This window comes from Odocoileus virginianus, chromosome 14 (assembly GCF_023699985.2).
Source record: "Odocoileus virginianus isolate 20LAN1187 ecotype Illinois chromosome 14, Ovbor_1.2, whole genome shotgun sequence".
Lineage (NCBI taxonomy): Eukaryota > Metazoa > Chordata > Mammalia > Artiodactyla > Cervidae > Odocoileus > Odocoileus virginianus.
In genome coordinates, this window is record NC_069687.1 from 46,150,507 (window position 1) to 46,166,808 (window position 16,302).

General features: G+C 37.1%; 1 protein-coding gene and 1 pseudogene across 2 annotated transcripts in view; both read left to right on the forward strand.

Moving 5' to 3' along the window:
- MAP3K1 (mitogen-activated protein kinase kinase kinase 1) overlaps window positions 1-16,302 on the forward strand; it is a 72,683-nt gene that overhangs the window by 43,773 nt on the left and 12,608 nt on the right. For both annotated transcript variants that reach the window (XM_020894126.2, XM_070476703.1), the window contains exons 3-10: window positions 155-355; window positions 3,502-3,702; window positions 4,441-4,557; window positions 4,937-5,085; window positions 9,690-9,811; window positions 10,399-10,480; window positions 10,595-10,778; window positions 13,083-13,361. In XM_020894126.2, the coding sequence (XP_020749785.1) occupies window positions 155-355; window positions 3,502-3,702; window positions 4,441-4,557; window positions 4,937-5,085; window positions 9,690-9,811; window positions 10,399-10,480; window positions 10,595-10,778; window positions 13,083-13,361 (1,335 nt within the window). The remainder of the gene's footprint in view (window positions 1-154; window positions 356-3,501; window positions 3,703-4,440; window positions 4,558-4,936; window positions 5,086-9,689; window positions 9,812-10,398; window positions 10,481-10,594; window positions 10,779-13,082; window positions 13,362-16,302) is intronic.
- On the forward strand, window positions 5,092-9,683 carry LOC110137616 (small ribosomal subunit protein uS8-like; annotated as a pseudogene).

The window sequence follows — 16,302 nt, forward strand, 5'->3', positions numbered from 1 at the left end:
AATAGCCTTCCACTTACGGCTTAAACTAATAAAAGTTGATATATTTTCTGTTGTATAATATTGCATAATTTAAAAAACTGAGTTCTTAATCTTATGTTCACGTTTACTTCTTTTTTTATTTTTTATGTAATAACATACTGGCATTTTAATTTAGGTGGTAAAACCAATCCCTATTAAAGGAGACGGATCTGAAATTAATAACTTGGCAGCCGAGTCTCAAGGAGAGGGCCCAATGAGCGCCGCTTCCTCAGCTCCCAAAGGCCGACGCAGTCCTTCCCCTGGAGGCTCCCCCTCAGGTCGCTCGGTGAAATCTGAATCTCCAGGAGTAAGGAGAAAAAGAGTTTCTCCGGTGCCCGTAAGTTAATGTCTTAGCAAATGTGCCAAGTTTCTACAGTTTTAAAACTTACTTATAACATGGGAAAGATTGGCTAACCGTCAGTTGTTAGAGCAACATTCCCAAAGTGTGCCCACAGACCCTTGGCTCAGGGTGCTTGCCCTGAGATGCTTTCTGTGGATCCATTAGGTCAAAACTAATTTTGTAATAAAACTGAGATGTTATTTGCCTCTTGCACTGCATTGACATTTACAGTGGTGAGTAAAGCTGCCGGTGCATTTGCCTGAATTAAAATTATGATAGTAGGGGCTGTGTTCTTCACTTGGGTATTTGACAGACATTTTCCTTACGGAGAATTAAGTAAGACTCACTTCAAGGAAAACAACTGATATGTTTCTTCACTAGTAAAATTAGAGTTTTGGAAAACTCATATCCACCACTGTCAGCTTAATAGCGTCTCAGTACTTAGACTTTTAATAGACCCAATAGTATTATCACTTGTTTTTTTTTTTTTTTTTGTATATTGCACCATGAAGTGTATGAACTTCTAGAAGATCTGCCATTCCTTTGATGTAGTATCAAAGATGAATATTCATTATCATTTGAAAAGGATTTCCCAAACACATATCTATGTGAGGCCAGATTCTCTTCATGTACTCAACCAAAATACCATATCACAGCAGACTGAACACAGAAGCATGATGAGAATCTCAATATTGAGATTCAGAACTCTGGTTCAGTCTCTGTATTGAGCCAGACATCAAAGAGACTTGTAAAAGGACAGGTCCTGACCCTCCACGACAGAGAGACTACCACCGGCAGGAGTGGAAGTTAAAACTTTCTAACCTTGAAGAGCAAATGAATGATGGCAAAATAATAGTGGTATAGTGACCAGAAGGGGGAGATTTGGGTTTCCTCACACCTGAGGTTGTTAAAGCACATAAGTGCTTCAGAAAGTAAATTTCAGATAAATTTTACAGTAAAGCCCAAGATTCTCAACAGTATTTTTCAGCTTTATGTGGCCACACCTTTAAATGAGCTATTTTTTAAAAACTCGAAATAGAAACAATCATTTATTAACTCACAGCTCTCAGATAGGGCAGGGCTCAGCAGGAGTGGCTCATGTTTGCTTCCCGTGGCATCTGCAGACACTAGAATGTCCACGGCTGCTTCACTCCCCTGTCTGGTGCTTCAGCTGGAACAGCTGGGGGCTGTTGGCATCTCTTTCTCACAGCGCGGAAATCGGGTGGAATAGGTTCTCACAGCCCTCAGGAGGAACCAGCCCTGCCAGCACCTTGATCGTTGATTGTGGACTTCAAGCCTCTGGAACTATAAGACAATACATTTCTGTTAAGCCAAAAAAAAAAAAAAGGTGATTCAAGAGAACAAATCCCAGCATGGAAGCTCTTTTCAAGTATGTTTACTAATGCCTTATTGCCCAAAACTAGTTACATGCCCAAATCCCAGAATCAGTGTGGTAGGGGACTACGGAAGGGTGTATAAATATACTGGGAGGTGTGGTCCATGGGGGTCTTCAAAGTGAAAGTCTACCGCCAATAAAGAATTGTGTCTCCCCTCCCCCTGCACCCTCTTTAGGATATATGTTAGACAAGGTGACTTCCTCATTCTAACGGCTACCTAGCATTTCATCATCTGGATAACGATAAATCATGGCTTCTTAGAACTACATACTAATGGACATTTATGTTCCTTCTTAACTTTTCATTACTAAAAGCAATCTTGCAAAAATATTTTTTATGCATACATCATTTTGCACATCTAGTGAGCATATCCATAGCGTGAATACTTAGCAAGTCCAATAGTACATGCATGTGTACTTGTTTGGGGTTTTGTTTTACTTTTTAGTAATTGCCTATTTAAAAATAATGGTTTTATTAAGATATAGTTCATATAGAGTACAATTCACCCATATAGAGTACAATTCACCCATTTAATTGTACAGTTCATTGAGTTTTGGTATATTTACATAGTTGTAGCCATCACTACAATAAGTTTTAAAATATTTTCATCATTCCAACAGGAAACCCCAGACTAATTAGCAGTCTCTCCCCAGCCTTAGGCAACCACTAATCTACTTCCTGACTATATACAATTTGCATGGACCTTTTATATAAGTGTAATCATATAATATGTATAGTCTTCTGTGGCTGGCTTTTTGCTCTCAGCATCATGCTTTCAAGGTTCATCCATGGTATAGCTTGTATCAGTATTCCACTCACTTTTAATTATAGAAGAGTATTTTATTGTACGGATATACATATTTTGTTTATTCACTCATTAGTTGATGGGCATTTGGTTTCCACTTCTGGCTTCATAATGCTACTGGGAACAGTTCTGTACACATTTTTGTGTGGACATAGCTTCATTTTTCTTGGGTATATACATAGGAGTGGGATTGCTTTACAAAGCTCTTCAGAGTGAGATTGTTTTACAAAGCAGGTACACCATTTTACATTCCCACCAGCCCTGTTGGAGGCTTCCAGCTGCTTCATTTTCTTACCTTTTAACTGTTTAGTTTGGCATCAAAAAGAACTAGACTTTCCACTGGACAGTGATGGAAAGACCAAGTTCTAGGGGAATCAGTGGAGTGGAGTGAGAGTGGGACACATCACCCTCACCGCAGGGAGTGTTTTCATCAGCCTCCAGTGAGATGTCTTGACCAGGGAAGAGTCACTTACCACTCCTCCACGGAGAATTCCACGGAGCTGTTTGTAAGTGACCAGTCACAGGAAGCACATTTAGTAATCCCTTAGGTGGAAGCCAGGAAATTGGATGCTTAATTTTCATCAGTAGAATAAGTCATTTTACCTGTTTAGAAAGCAAATTTTCTATACTTTTTATTTTGGTTTACATAAAACTTTTCAAAGATGTCAAATACTTATAATTTGTAAAATTACCATATGGTTGTCGCTCTTGGCCAAAGATTTATTATTATAGGGATGACAGATTTTAGAAATTTACTCATAGCAATATGTCAAACAAATGGATTTGCAAAACATATTTTGTCCCATCATATTATATATTGAGGCATTTTTTTGGTGAATATAAAAAAAGGTTTGATGTGACCTTTTTTAGGTCATTTTTTTTTCTTATGGAGGAGTAAATTTCTTAGGAGCAGTTTACCTAATTTTTAAAATATTGTGAAGTTTCAGAGCGGGAGAATCACACCACCTCGGAGAGCCCCTTCACCAGACGGCTTCTCACCATACAGCCCTGAGGAGACGAACCGCCGTGTGAACAAAGTGATGCGGGCCCGGCTGTACTTACTGCAGCAGATAGGACCCAACTCCTTCCTGATTGGGGGAGACAGCCCGGACAATAAATACCGGGTGTTTATCGGGCCTCAGGTAGGAATTGTCACCACTTTACATTTTATTAGGATCTGGTGCTAACTCAATATACTGTGACATTCTTAAATTCAAGTTAGTTATGTAATTCTCTTCTGTAATCTAAAGAGTTCAAATTATATTTGGGGAACTGTAAACACTTCTATTCAATGTGTTATAAAGGGTTTCACTCTGATTTGATATACTTGAGAATACAGGTTTGGTCTCTTTATAGCTCATCTATGGCTGTGCCGGGGCTTTGTTGCTGCTTGGGCTTTTTTCTAGCTGTGGCGAGCAGGGGCTGCTCTCTTCTTGCGGCGCACGGGCTTCTCGTTGCGGTGGTTCCTCTTGTTGCAGAGCATGGGCTGTAGGGTGTGCGGGCCTCGGTAGCTGTGGCTCCTAGGCTTAGAACACAGGCTCAGTAGTTGGGGTGCGCAGGCTTAGTTGCTCCGAGGGATGTGGGACCTTCCTGGACCGGGGATGGAACCCATGTCTTCTGCATCGGCAGGTTGATTCTTTACCACGGAGCCACCAGGAAAGTCCCTGGGTCTTTTTAATAAATCAAAAATAAGAGATTAATTCATGGAGGTAGCTGTAGGCTTTTCTTGCATATGCTTATATATCATATAAAGATCATGAGAAATTAATAGAAAGTTTAGTATAATAAACTTGGAAATATTTTTAAAAGGATCAACCTAGGAGTTCTAGTGGAACACAGATTTATTAAAGTAGAGGTTTGTTTTTTTTTTAACTCTTTAGAACTGCAGCTGTGGGCGTGGAACATTTTGTATTCATCTGCTATTTGTTATGCTCCGGGTATTTCAGCTAGAACCTTCAGACCCAATGTTATGGAGAAAAACTTTAAAGAATTTTGAGGTAATTTTTTAAATGCATGCTTTGCAGTAAAATTGTCAACCAATTTTTATGATACTCTGAAATTTTTCCATAAGCTTTAAATTTAAGTAGACAGTGGTCATTTCAGAGGTGTGAATGTGTATGTAAGGATTACCTGATGTTTGTAAATAGTTCTCATGTAATCTATTTACTAATTAGTTTTTTTCTTCTAGAGTGAAAAAAAGTAAACACTGACCTGCTATAAAAATACTGTTCTTAGTAAACTATATGTTTTCTTATTTTTGAAGCTCTTAGTTTTGTGAAAAACTTATAAAATAAAAGCCAAATAATTCAACCTGTAGAACTCATCGTATGTACATTATGGCACAAATGTCACGTTGCTGTCTTTTTTCAATGTTAGGTTGAGAGTTTGTTTCAGAAATATCACAGTAGGCGTAGCTCAAGGATCAAAGCTCCATCTCGTAACACCATCCAGAAGTTTGTTTCACGCATGTCGAATTCTCATACATTGTCATCATCTAGCACTTCTGCATCTAGTTCAGAAAACAGGTTAGTACTTTTTAAGGAATTAACAGCATTAATCCAGTTTTACTCTTTTAGGGGTGATTTATTTATTTATATATATATATATACACTTGTTGAGTTGCTCTAAAATGACTTTAACTTTTGAATCTTGGCTTTCAAGTTAAAATCACGGGTAAAAAATATTAACAGTCATCAAAGTATATTTGGATATTTTGTCCAGAGGCCTACAGTGTTGAAAATGGCACCTTAAATTTCAGAATATAATAAATGTCCATTTCATGAGAAAAATAAAGTAAGTGGCTATTGTGCATCAATTATCACTTTGTGCCAAGCACCTTTTATGTTGTCTAATTGTAGGTTTTATCACTTTGGGAGATAATGAACTTGAGGCATTGTGTAAAGAATATGTCTATAATTGTTTTATAAACTATGTACAAGGCAAAGTGGTTATCCAAAATTACTTTGAAATATAGGATTTTTAAATTTCATGATATCACTGCTTCTCTCATAGATAGTCCTCAGGGAGTCCTTATTACAGCCTGTTTTACATGTGAGAACATAAGTAGGCTCTTCTGAACAAAGAGACTAATCATTTGTAATTAAGAGCTACAATGCCTGTTAATCATAGTTATTAATTAAAATCTGTGTTGCTTCTCAAACTTTTCCATTGCCTAATTGCTGATAAGACTAAACTCATAATCCTGGAAGATCTGAGTTGTAAACCAATATGACAGCTGTGGAAAAACTTAAGAGTATTATCATAAAAAGTCATGTCAGTTTTCTTTCTTTTCCAAGATTTCTTTATTGGTTTTAATGGAAAAAGTGAGGTTCTTAAACATTGCTCCAGAAAGGAGTACTCATTTTTTAGAAGGGCACCTCCTGTGTTCTCAGGAACTCGATCTGAGAAGCGCTGGTCTAAGTGGTTAAGTTGTCGTTTTCATCCCATCTACCTTTTAAGTATTGTTGAGGAATAGAAACTGATGATATCAGGCAAGAGCATGATGAAGTAAAGAATTGAGAGAGAAGTGGTTTTTTATCTATGGAAAAAGTAAATATTTGAATTTTATTAAATGGATTGACTTTAGAATGAGAGTTTTATGAGTTTTGGGGGACATTAGAGATTTCCAAGTTGACATGGTTCAGTGATAAGTAAAACCAGAACAGGTCATTTGAACAGACACAGAACCGAACCCTCAATGTCCTGACTTGTGGTTTAGGACTCTTCTCTTAGCCTTCATTTCTTCTAAATAAATGGAAAAAATTAGCTTTATTTCTCAAGCTTCCTTACCCAAACTTATTCTAGAGCCATTTTACTTTTGATTGACATTTCTGTAGCTTTTTATTTTGGAAAAGAAATAATAAATGCTTAAAACCAGGTAGCCAATAGAAAGTATCTCTCTCTAAGATGAAAAAAGCACCCTCTAAATATGTGCTGGCCATAATTCGGGTTTTTTTTTTTTTTAATTTATTTGTTTGTATTTATTGTATCCAAGGGGGGAAACTGAAGAAGTTGTAATCTTATTAAGAGTATACTGTGTAGGTAAGAAGGTTAATGTTTCATATAATCACAAAATTTTATGTCTAAAGTAAACATTTTAAGACTAAAATCAAGAAAAAGAAAATTTTTCTGGAGATCTTATCGCAGTTTATATTAATTTAAAAATAGTATATAAGAAACAATGAAAAACAGAATTGGGACAGATTGAATATATAAAAAAATAATTAACAAAACCGTACCACCAAAACAATAGAAACCTGTGATCCAGTACAGAAGTGGGCAAAGAGCATGAGAAGAATTTTCACAAAAGAATTTCAAGGGGGCTAACAAACGTTATGAAAATTGTTCAGGCAGCCAAATAACTAAGAAAATGCTTATTTAAAAATATATATACATTTCAGATTAATTTACAGAATTAATAGATTGTAATGAGACAGTTCAGTTCTTATATGCTTTACTGTATGTAAAGTGATACAGCCTTTCTGGAAAAAAGTAATGTGACTTTTTAAAATATTTATAGTCATTAATCTAGTAAATGTATTAGTTTCTTTTTTTAAGAAAAAAAAATTTCATCTGAAAAATGCAGAAGACTTACATATATGGCTGTTTGTCACAGTACCATGGTGAAGAATTTGGAACAACTTAAATATTGAGCAACTGAATGGTTAAGATATACCCATATTATGAATAACTCATGCAGCCATTAAAATTATGCTTTTGAAGACTATTGAATGGTATGAAATAAAATCCAGATTATGCTATCTGTGATGCATGAACCCATTTTTCATATATGTAAAAGGTATTACAGGTGCTTAAATAAATGAGTAAAAATTTTAATGGTTATTAACTGGTGGTATTATTACAGGTAACATTTTTATACTTAGGGCTTTGAGGGTTATTGGGCCTCTGTCACAGCTATTCAGCTCTGCCCTGTAGCTGAAGTAGCCACAGACAGCATGGGGCATGACTGTGTAACCCCCAATTATTTTTAAACAAATACAAAGTCGTGACATAGTTTGATCTGCAACTTGCTTTTTAAATTTAAAAAAATGTTTTCACTTTATATATCAAGAACATTTTCCTCAGTACAAAAATATATACTACTTTCTTACTATGGTCATGTAAGCTTATATGGATATAACACAATGTATTTTGCTATTGCCATAATTAATGGACATTTGTGCTCAGGTGCTCAGTCATTTCTGACTCTTTGCCCCATGGACTGTAGCCCGCCAGGCTCCTGTTCATGGGACTTCCCAGGCAAGAATACTGGAGTGGATTGCCATTTCCTACTTCAGGGGATCTTCCCGACCCAGGGATTGAACCTGTGTCTCTTGTGTCCCCTGCATTGGCAGGTGGATTCTTTATAACACCTCTATTTTTTTTTTTCTAATTAAATGCAATGAGTTTTCTATTTACTTGAAATATGTTTGAAGGGAAGCATTCTAGAAAACAGGTTCTTTTAGGTCGTGGATATGTACGTTTAGTATCTTAAGAAATACTAGCAAATTCTTTCCTAAAAATTTTTAAGTTTTTTCACTCCCACCAGTAGTGTATATGAGAGCCTGTTTTCCTATGCCATTATCTACCTATTTAATTTTTGTCAGTCAGATTATTCCACCCCCACCAAAGACAAATAAAATAAGAGCTTTATTGATATAACATGTATTTTGTACTTCTCTTTTTATGTTTATTTGCTATTGATCTTTCTTAAGCCCGCTGCCTTTTTATCTTCTTTGCTTGTTTTACTGTTGAGTTGCTAATATTTTTTTACTGATATCATACTTTGTATATAATGGGAATGGTATATACAATATATTTATCATATAATTAAAATACACATAATAAATTTACAGTTTTGCCATAAATGAAACCATTCTGTACAAGTTAGAATTCTGTCATGTTATCTGCTGTTTTTTCATCATACAGTATATTATAAATATTTTTCTTTGTCATCCTGTATCTCTGATCCTTTTCACAGGCTTCATAGTGCCTGGGTGTACGGTTGTTTTTTTTTTAAACCTTCTTTTGATGTTCCTTTGGTTGATTTTTTTTTTTCATTATGCTAAGTTGTACTATAATGAACATTGTCACACATATATCTTTATTATTTGTCTCTTTATTTCCTTACGATATATTCCTAGAAGTCTAGTTGAAAGATTATGTGCATTAAAAATAGTTGTTTCTAGCTTTTTCCATTGTCTTTCCATGTTGCCATAATGGTGTGCACAAATGTCCTGGCTGATGCTCTTAAGAATATGAACAATGCTGAAAAGAGAGGCAAACACCAGATGCTTATTAGGCCGTGCTCATCATCCAAGTCATTATCAGGTTTCTAACAGTGATGATGAAGCATGGTTAGACTGGCGAATTTGAAATCATCAATGATCACAGGGCTGCGAAAATTGTTGTGAACCTCACAGGCAGGCTAAACAAGGGAGGAGTGATCAGCCCCAGATTTGATGTGCACCTCAGAGATCTAGAAAAATGGCAGAATAACCTGCTTCTGTCCCGTCAGCTTGGTTTCACTGTACTGACAACCCCACCTGGCGTCGTGGACCATGAAGAAGCAAGACAAAAACACACAGGAGGGAAAATACTTGGATTCTTTTTCTAGGGATGCAATACAAACAAATAAAACGCCTCAGAGGACCGAAAAACCGTTGTTTCTAGATTTTTTTCTAGGAAAGTTGGACCAGATTATATACTCACCAAAAGTATCCAAGATGGGCCTTCATACTTAAGGATGTGGAATAGATGAGTTCCACAGTCCTTCCAATAATTGAAATCTTGACAGTGTTGGCATGTAGTATATTTATACATAGATCTTATGGTAGTTCATTTATTCAAAAGGTGCAGTAACAAAATTTGGGTGATACATGTATCTCTTGAGATTTAGTTCATTTGTTGAATTATATTCATAGCAAGGAAAGGTTAAACCACATTCAAAATTAGTGTAAATTATAACAACAGCAGAAATACTTCTCAAATAGTTTATGTACACGATGCTCCTAAACAAGAATTTCTAATTTTTTCATAGTCTGAAGAAGCCAAAATTGTTTTTAGCATATGGCTTTAATTCTGTTGACATTCTTTTGTAGTTAATGCCTTTGTGTCCCCTTCCTTATAGTATAAAAGATGAAGAGGAACAGATGTGTCCCATTTGCTTGTTGGGCATGCTTGATGAAGAAAGTCTCACAGTGTGTGAAGATGGCTGCAGGAACAAGCTGCACCACCACTGCATGTCGATTTGTACGTGCACTTTTCCCCCTGTGCTTCGTCAACACGGTTACTCTACGCGCTAACTGTATTAGCTAGGATTTTAGCATGGCCTTTGGCGAGACTGGTGAGAGACGAAGTATACTTAGGCCCTATGTGAACTTGTCAACAAAAAAGAGTTTAGATCTGTTCGGAGATGAGCTGTGTGAGCAAAGAAATGTTATTAAAGCGTCACCCGTGGTAATGAAAGGCGTGCACGGAATTAGAAACAGTTCTGATCTCGTGGGTGCACATGGAGGGAAAGGGATGGAAGAATGCAGGGGCAGGGCGTTCCAGAGAGGGTAACATCAAAGCAAGGTTTGCATGACATGACCAGATTATCACGTGGGCAGAATGTTTTGGAAAACAGTATATAAGATACTTGTTATATAATAGCATTTGGAAAAATTATGAGCATCAGCATAATCTAGCATGCTGTGTTTTCCTGCTTTTAGGTAAACATTATATAAGTTTTGAGGCTCCTTCCATATATAAACCCTATACTAGCCATTATGAATAATTATTACATAAATAGTAAATATTAAACATTTTTGTAAGTTTTTTTCCTCATAATTTTTCAGGGGCAGAAGAATGTAGAAGAAATAGAGAACCTTTAATATGTCCCCTTTGTAGGTCTAAGTGGAGATCCCACGATTTCTACAGGTAATAATTATGTGTTAATGATTTGGGTATGTTTAATAAAGAATAAAAATGCTTTCACAGTGTCCTTTAAATCTGTTAATTCTTCTTAGCAACCTCTGTTCACTTTTCATTCAGCCACGAGTTGTCCAGCCCTGTGGATTCCCCTTCTCCCCTGCGAGCTACACAGCAGCAGACCACCCAGCAGCACCCCTTGGCTGGATCCCAGCGGAGGAGTCAGGAGAGCAATCTTAACCTTACTCATTACGGGACTCAGCAGATCCCTCCTTCTTACAAAGATTTAGCTGAGCCTTGGATTCAGGCAAGTAGTTCTTTCTCAAAGAACCGTTTAAGGCTAGTTAATGTAGTTGTCTCCCCAGTTTACAATTTAAGAAAGTACTTTTGCGTGCCTCCATCATGACTTGTATTCCACTGAAAGTTTTAATTTGACCTTTGGTGTTAATACTATGCAGGGGCTTCCCAGGTGACTCATTGGTAAGGAATTTGCCTGCCAGTGTAGGAGAGGCGGCTTCAGTCCCTGGGAGGAGATGATCCCTTGGAGAAGGAAGTGGCAACCCACTCCAGTATTCTCTCTTGCCTGGGGAAATCCCATGGACAGAGGAGCCTGACAGGCTACAGTCCATGGGGTCACAAAGAGTTGGACACGACTGAGCAACTGAGCATGCACACAGACATCACATTAATACTCTGCCACTTATAATAGAGCTGAAACTTTAAAAATTCTTTGCAGTCTCACCTCCCACCTCCAGAAATATCTTTCTAAACTAAGAGACATAAAAGTGAATATCCTATTTAAGGATAGTCACTAGAACCATTTAATACTAACTTATTCCAGTGTTTAATCCCATTCCTGCCAATAATTTGTTATTTTTCTTACCTATTACCATTTAAACTCAGTTTGTCCAATTTGTATTCTCATGGCATATGTCAGGTACTTAATACGTGCTGAATGGATGAATAAGAAAAAATATGTGGCATTTACCTTATATATTAGTCTTTTTTATTTGTAAGAGTAGTTTCCATTCCTTTACCTTCTCTTCTGCTTAAATGCTTTCTCATCCTTAGTAAATCAAAATTTCAGTTGGTTGGTTGAATTCTAATGGTTTTCTTTGTTATCTGCTTAGTCTATTATTTTTTAAAATGTATAATCCAAAACCAGACAATATTTCCAGTAGATTATAGTGAAATAAAGTGTTTTTGACAATCTGGTAAATTCTATTAAATTTGTAAGCAGACAGAGGTTAACTCATTGCACTTATATATACATCAGTAGAATGTCTCTCCTTTTTCTTTTTGTGACCATTATAGTTCTGAAGCTTTTGAATTCTCTTCTCTTAGCATGTTAACAACCCAATAGAATTCTAATAAAATTTACAAACTTAATAAATACTTTTTAATTCATTAATGGTATTTAACATAGCCCCTCACCTGCCCCTTCATGATTCCTCAAGAAAACTCTCAAGTTGATACTGAGCCTTGGATGCCATTTTTTCAAGGCAGTGGTCTAGTTTGTTTTGCTTAAGCTGTAGGTTGGACTAAGCTATATATTCTTGTTTTTTTATGAGGAATGTCATATAAGACATAAGACTAGTGGTATGCTGTTTAACAGTGCTGTGCTTAGTCGCTTAGTTGTGTCTGACTCTTTGCAACCCCAAGGACTGCAGTCCCCCAGGCTCCTCCATCCATGGGATTCTCCAGGCAAGAATACTGGAGTGGGTTGCCATGCCCTCCTCCAGGGGGTCTTCCCAACCCAGGGATCGAACCCAGGCCTCTCACATTGCAGGCAGATTCTTTACCATCGGAGACATCAGGGAAGCCCCATTTAACAGTGCTAGGCATATAATAAATTCACTAGATTCTAATTGATTTGGTCTTCTTTACTGTCACTCTAAAACAGAATACACAAAAACTGTCATAATTTGTTTCCCCCAAATCATGTTTATTCAGTCTCTAATAGTTAGAAATTTTTCATATGATGTTATCTTAGATATTAAGTTTACTTTTAGCTAACTGGTCCATAATGTCAAGGCCATGCACCCTCTCTTTAGGGACTCTCTGGCTTTGCAGAAGAGGTAATGGTTACTATCATGACATATACTTTATTATACATATTTTTCATTATCCTTTGCTGATTTGAGCACAGTTGTTTTTCAGTCTTTTGATTTTTTCCACTCTATCCATTACGTGTTTTTCTAATTAACCAAGTAAGAGAAATTCTGTTACTTCCTGAACACCTTACTCCTGTACCTTTCTTGATTTGTCTTTTAAAATCTTGCTTCAGTTTTTTTCTCTGCAAACTGTGTTAACACAGATACAAATTTGAGGTTGTTCACAGATATGTTTAGTTTGTTTTGTGTTAGGTACAGTAGCACAGAAATACATATATATCTATCTGATTACTTAATGGTGTTCACTCTTAGTTTTACTTGAGCTAATAAATAAATGTTAAGGACTTTTGATAATGACCAGTTAAATGTGAGTATGTCCTTATGGACACATTTGAAAATTTTATAGGACGGTGAAGATTTAAGAAATGTCCAATTTTCCTTTGCAAAACACTTTAGTTTTTCTTCACATTGAATTCATTTTGTCTGTTTGACTATAGGTATTTGGAATGGAACTCGTTGGCTGCTTATTTTCTAGAAACTGGAATGTAAGAGAGATGGCTCTCAGACGTCTTTCCCATGACGTTAGTGGGGCTCTGCTCTTGGCAAATGGGGAGAGCACTGGAAATTCTGGGAGCAGCAGCGGAAGCAGTCCAAGCGCTGGAGCCACCAGTGGGTCTTCCCAGACCAGTATCTCAGGAGATGTGGTGGAGGCATGCTGCAACGTTTTGTCAATGGTCTGTGCTGACCCTGTCTACAAAGTGTACGTTGCTGCTTTAGTAAGTAGCTTTATTCTCTAACTCTACCTTTACGGGTTTGCTTTGGGTTGTTGGTTTGTTTTCTTTTTTTTCCTACTTGACAGCTTGCAGTTACCATTTTAAAGATTCAGTAAAACTACATAATTTGATTTTGGAAAATCCAAATTTTGTTTTTATTTTATAATACCCGGAAATTGCAATTTTCCATTTAGCATCTTCACTTGGATTTTACTTATTTTAATCTGGTTAAGTTTTCTTATATGCTGTTGTAAAGTAGCAATAGCTAGCTGTTCATATCTTTATTTGCCTTACCTTATTTATACATGACCAAATCAAAAATATTTTATGGGGTAGCAAAGTAACCAAAGTTACCTTTGGTTTTTTAAAAAAATTTGGTATTAGTAGACATTAAGAGCTGATTTTTAAATAAACATTGTATGGAAATTCAGAAACTTTTTCACAAAAGAGGATTCTGTGACATAAATTACTGAGTTGTTTTTCTAGCTTAATCTGTTAGAAGCTGTGTTTCATGGTGAGATAGAATGACAAGGAGGCTGTTCTGTTTGTAATTTTGTAGGCTAAAATTATGAGTATTTACATCTTTAGAACAGAGTTTCTCAACCTCCACACTTACTGACATTGAGACAGGCATCTTACGCAGCATAGGATGTTTAGCAACATTCCTGGTCTTCACCCACTACATAGCAGTGGCAGCCGTCTCCTCTCCTCAGTCAAAACCAGCAGTGTCTCCGAGCATTGCTGAATGTCTCCTGAGGGTTCAAACTGCCCCCAGTTCAGAACCACTGCTTTAGAATAATTCTTACCTGATCTTTTGAAAACTCATTCATCTCTCTGCTTCCACTCTTCCATGCATGCTCAGTCACTTCAGTCTTATCTGATTCTTTGCAACCGAATGGACTGTAGCCCTCTAGGCTCCTCTGTCCATGGTATTCCAGGCAAGAACACTGGAGTGGGTTGCGGCGCCTTCCTCCAGGGGATCTTCCCACCCCAGGGATGGAACCAGAGTCTCTTATGTCTCCTGCTTTGGCAGGCTAGTTCTTTACCACTAGCGCCACCTGGAAACTTACACCCTTAATCTTTTTCTAATCCATCCTCTGACAACTATGCCTGTAAAGTCTTTTTCAATAGCATTATGGCATAGGGTTATGAACATTAGTTTGGAGTCGAATGGAGTGAACTCCCAGTTTATCATCCCAACTGGGATACTTGAATAATTTGCTAGTTAAACTAGGACTAGCCTAGGCCATCTGGATGTATGGTCAAAATCAGAGAGAATTTGATTCAAATTCTCATTCTCCACTGTGCTGGCAGTGTAACTTTAGGACTCTTAAATTTTATCTTTCTCACCTATAAAATAATGAAAATATTTATCTCTCAGGTTTGAAATAGAAACCTCTAACCATAATGTCTAGTGCATTGTAGCAAAGTTGAATATAGTGGCCATCATTATTCCTTAAATGCCGCTTTATTCCCCAGCTCAGAAACCTTTAGAGGTTTCTGTTTCTTCATCAGCATTTCCTAAAGCTTATTCTGTGGAAGTCTGGACGGGTTATGAGAAGTTCCCTGAAGAAAGAGTCTGTGTTCAGTTAAAATTGGTAAGCACAGAGTCACATGAGGTTAAATGGGTCTGTTCACTGAAAGGCTTCTAGGAACCTTCATAAGTTAATATACATTAGGAATCTAATCATGGCATAAGATGCATTATCTCCCACATTTATCTTACCATGGTCTGTTTTTCATGTTAGCATCTCGAGGGACCCAGTATCCTACAGAATACTATAGAATAAAGACCAGCATGCTGTAGAATAAAGACCCATGTTCTCGGCTCAGCTTTTTACTTCTTTCTTCTTACTGTTTTCCAGCATAAAGCTTCAGACGTACTTGACTGTTTGGTATACCACCTTACTTTCCAGTTGTTTATTACCAAGTTCAGATGGTGTCCCAGTGCATTTGTGAGCTCCTAGAGTATAGGGGCTCTGAATGATCCTGTATTCCGATTGCTCCACAGTTCCTTATGTGCCAGACACCGTGGGGGCAGATGTGGTTCCTGCCCCTAGAGCTTTCCTTTCCCGCTCTCTGCTTCCTCTTGCCCTCCTTCATTTTCCCTTCTCCTCTCTCCCCATAGATAATTGTGTGCTGAACCATTTGAAAGTTGTTTGTAGGCATCATGACATTGCACTTCCAATACTCTAGCATGTATCTCTTAAGAACAGACACATTATTCTGTATAACCACAATGCAGTCAGCAAGCTCTGAAAATTTAACATTAATAACAATATTATTATGTACTATAAAGTCCATATTCAAATATCCCCAGTTGTCCCAACTGTGTCCTTCACAGCTAAACCACAGACTTTACTCAGATTTCATCGGGTTTTCCATTAATGTCTTTTTTTTCTTTTCTAGGATTCAGTCCACAATCTCACATGTCATTTAGTTATCATGCCCCCTTAATCTCTTCCCATCTAGGACAGTCCCTCAATCTTTCCTTGTCTTTTGTAGACCTTGACACTTTTGAAGTGTATTGGCCAGTTATTTTGAAGAATGTCCCTCAGTTTGGTTTTATCTGGTATTTTCTCATGATCACATTATGTATTTTTGACAAGAACACCAGAGGTGACGTGCCCTTCTCATTGCATCAGTATCAGGGGGTACATCACCTCAGTCTGTCTTATGGTTGGTGATGCCATCATCCTTCATCACTTGCTTAAGGTGATGTCTACTGGGTGCTGTCAATTCACTCTTGGTGTGTGTCTTGGGGCAGATACTTTGAGACTATATAAATACTCTGTTTCTAGCCACAGAGTTTAGCATTTGTTAGTGAATCTTGCCTATAGCAGTCATTACTGTGATGTCCTAATGATGATCTTCTATTTCCCATATTCCTTCTGCATTATTTAATTGTAACTCTTTTATGAAGAAGAGCTATCTTTATCATTTA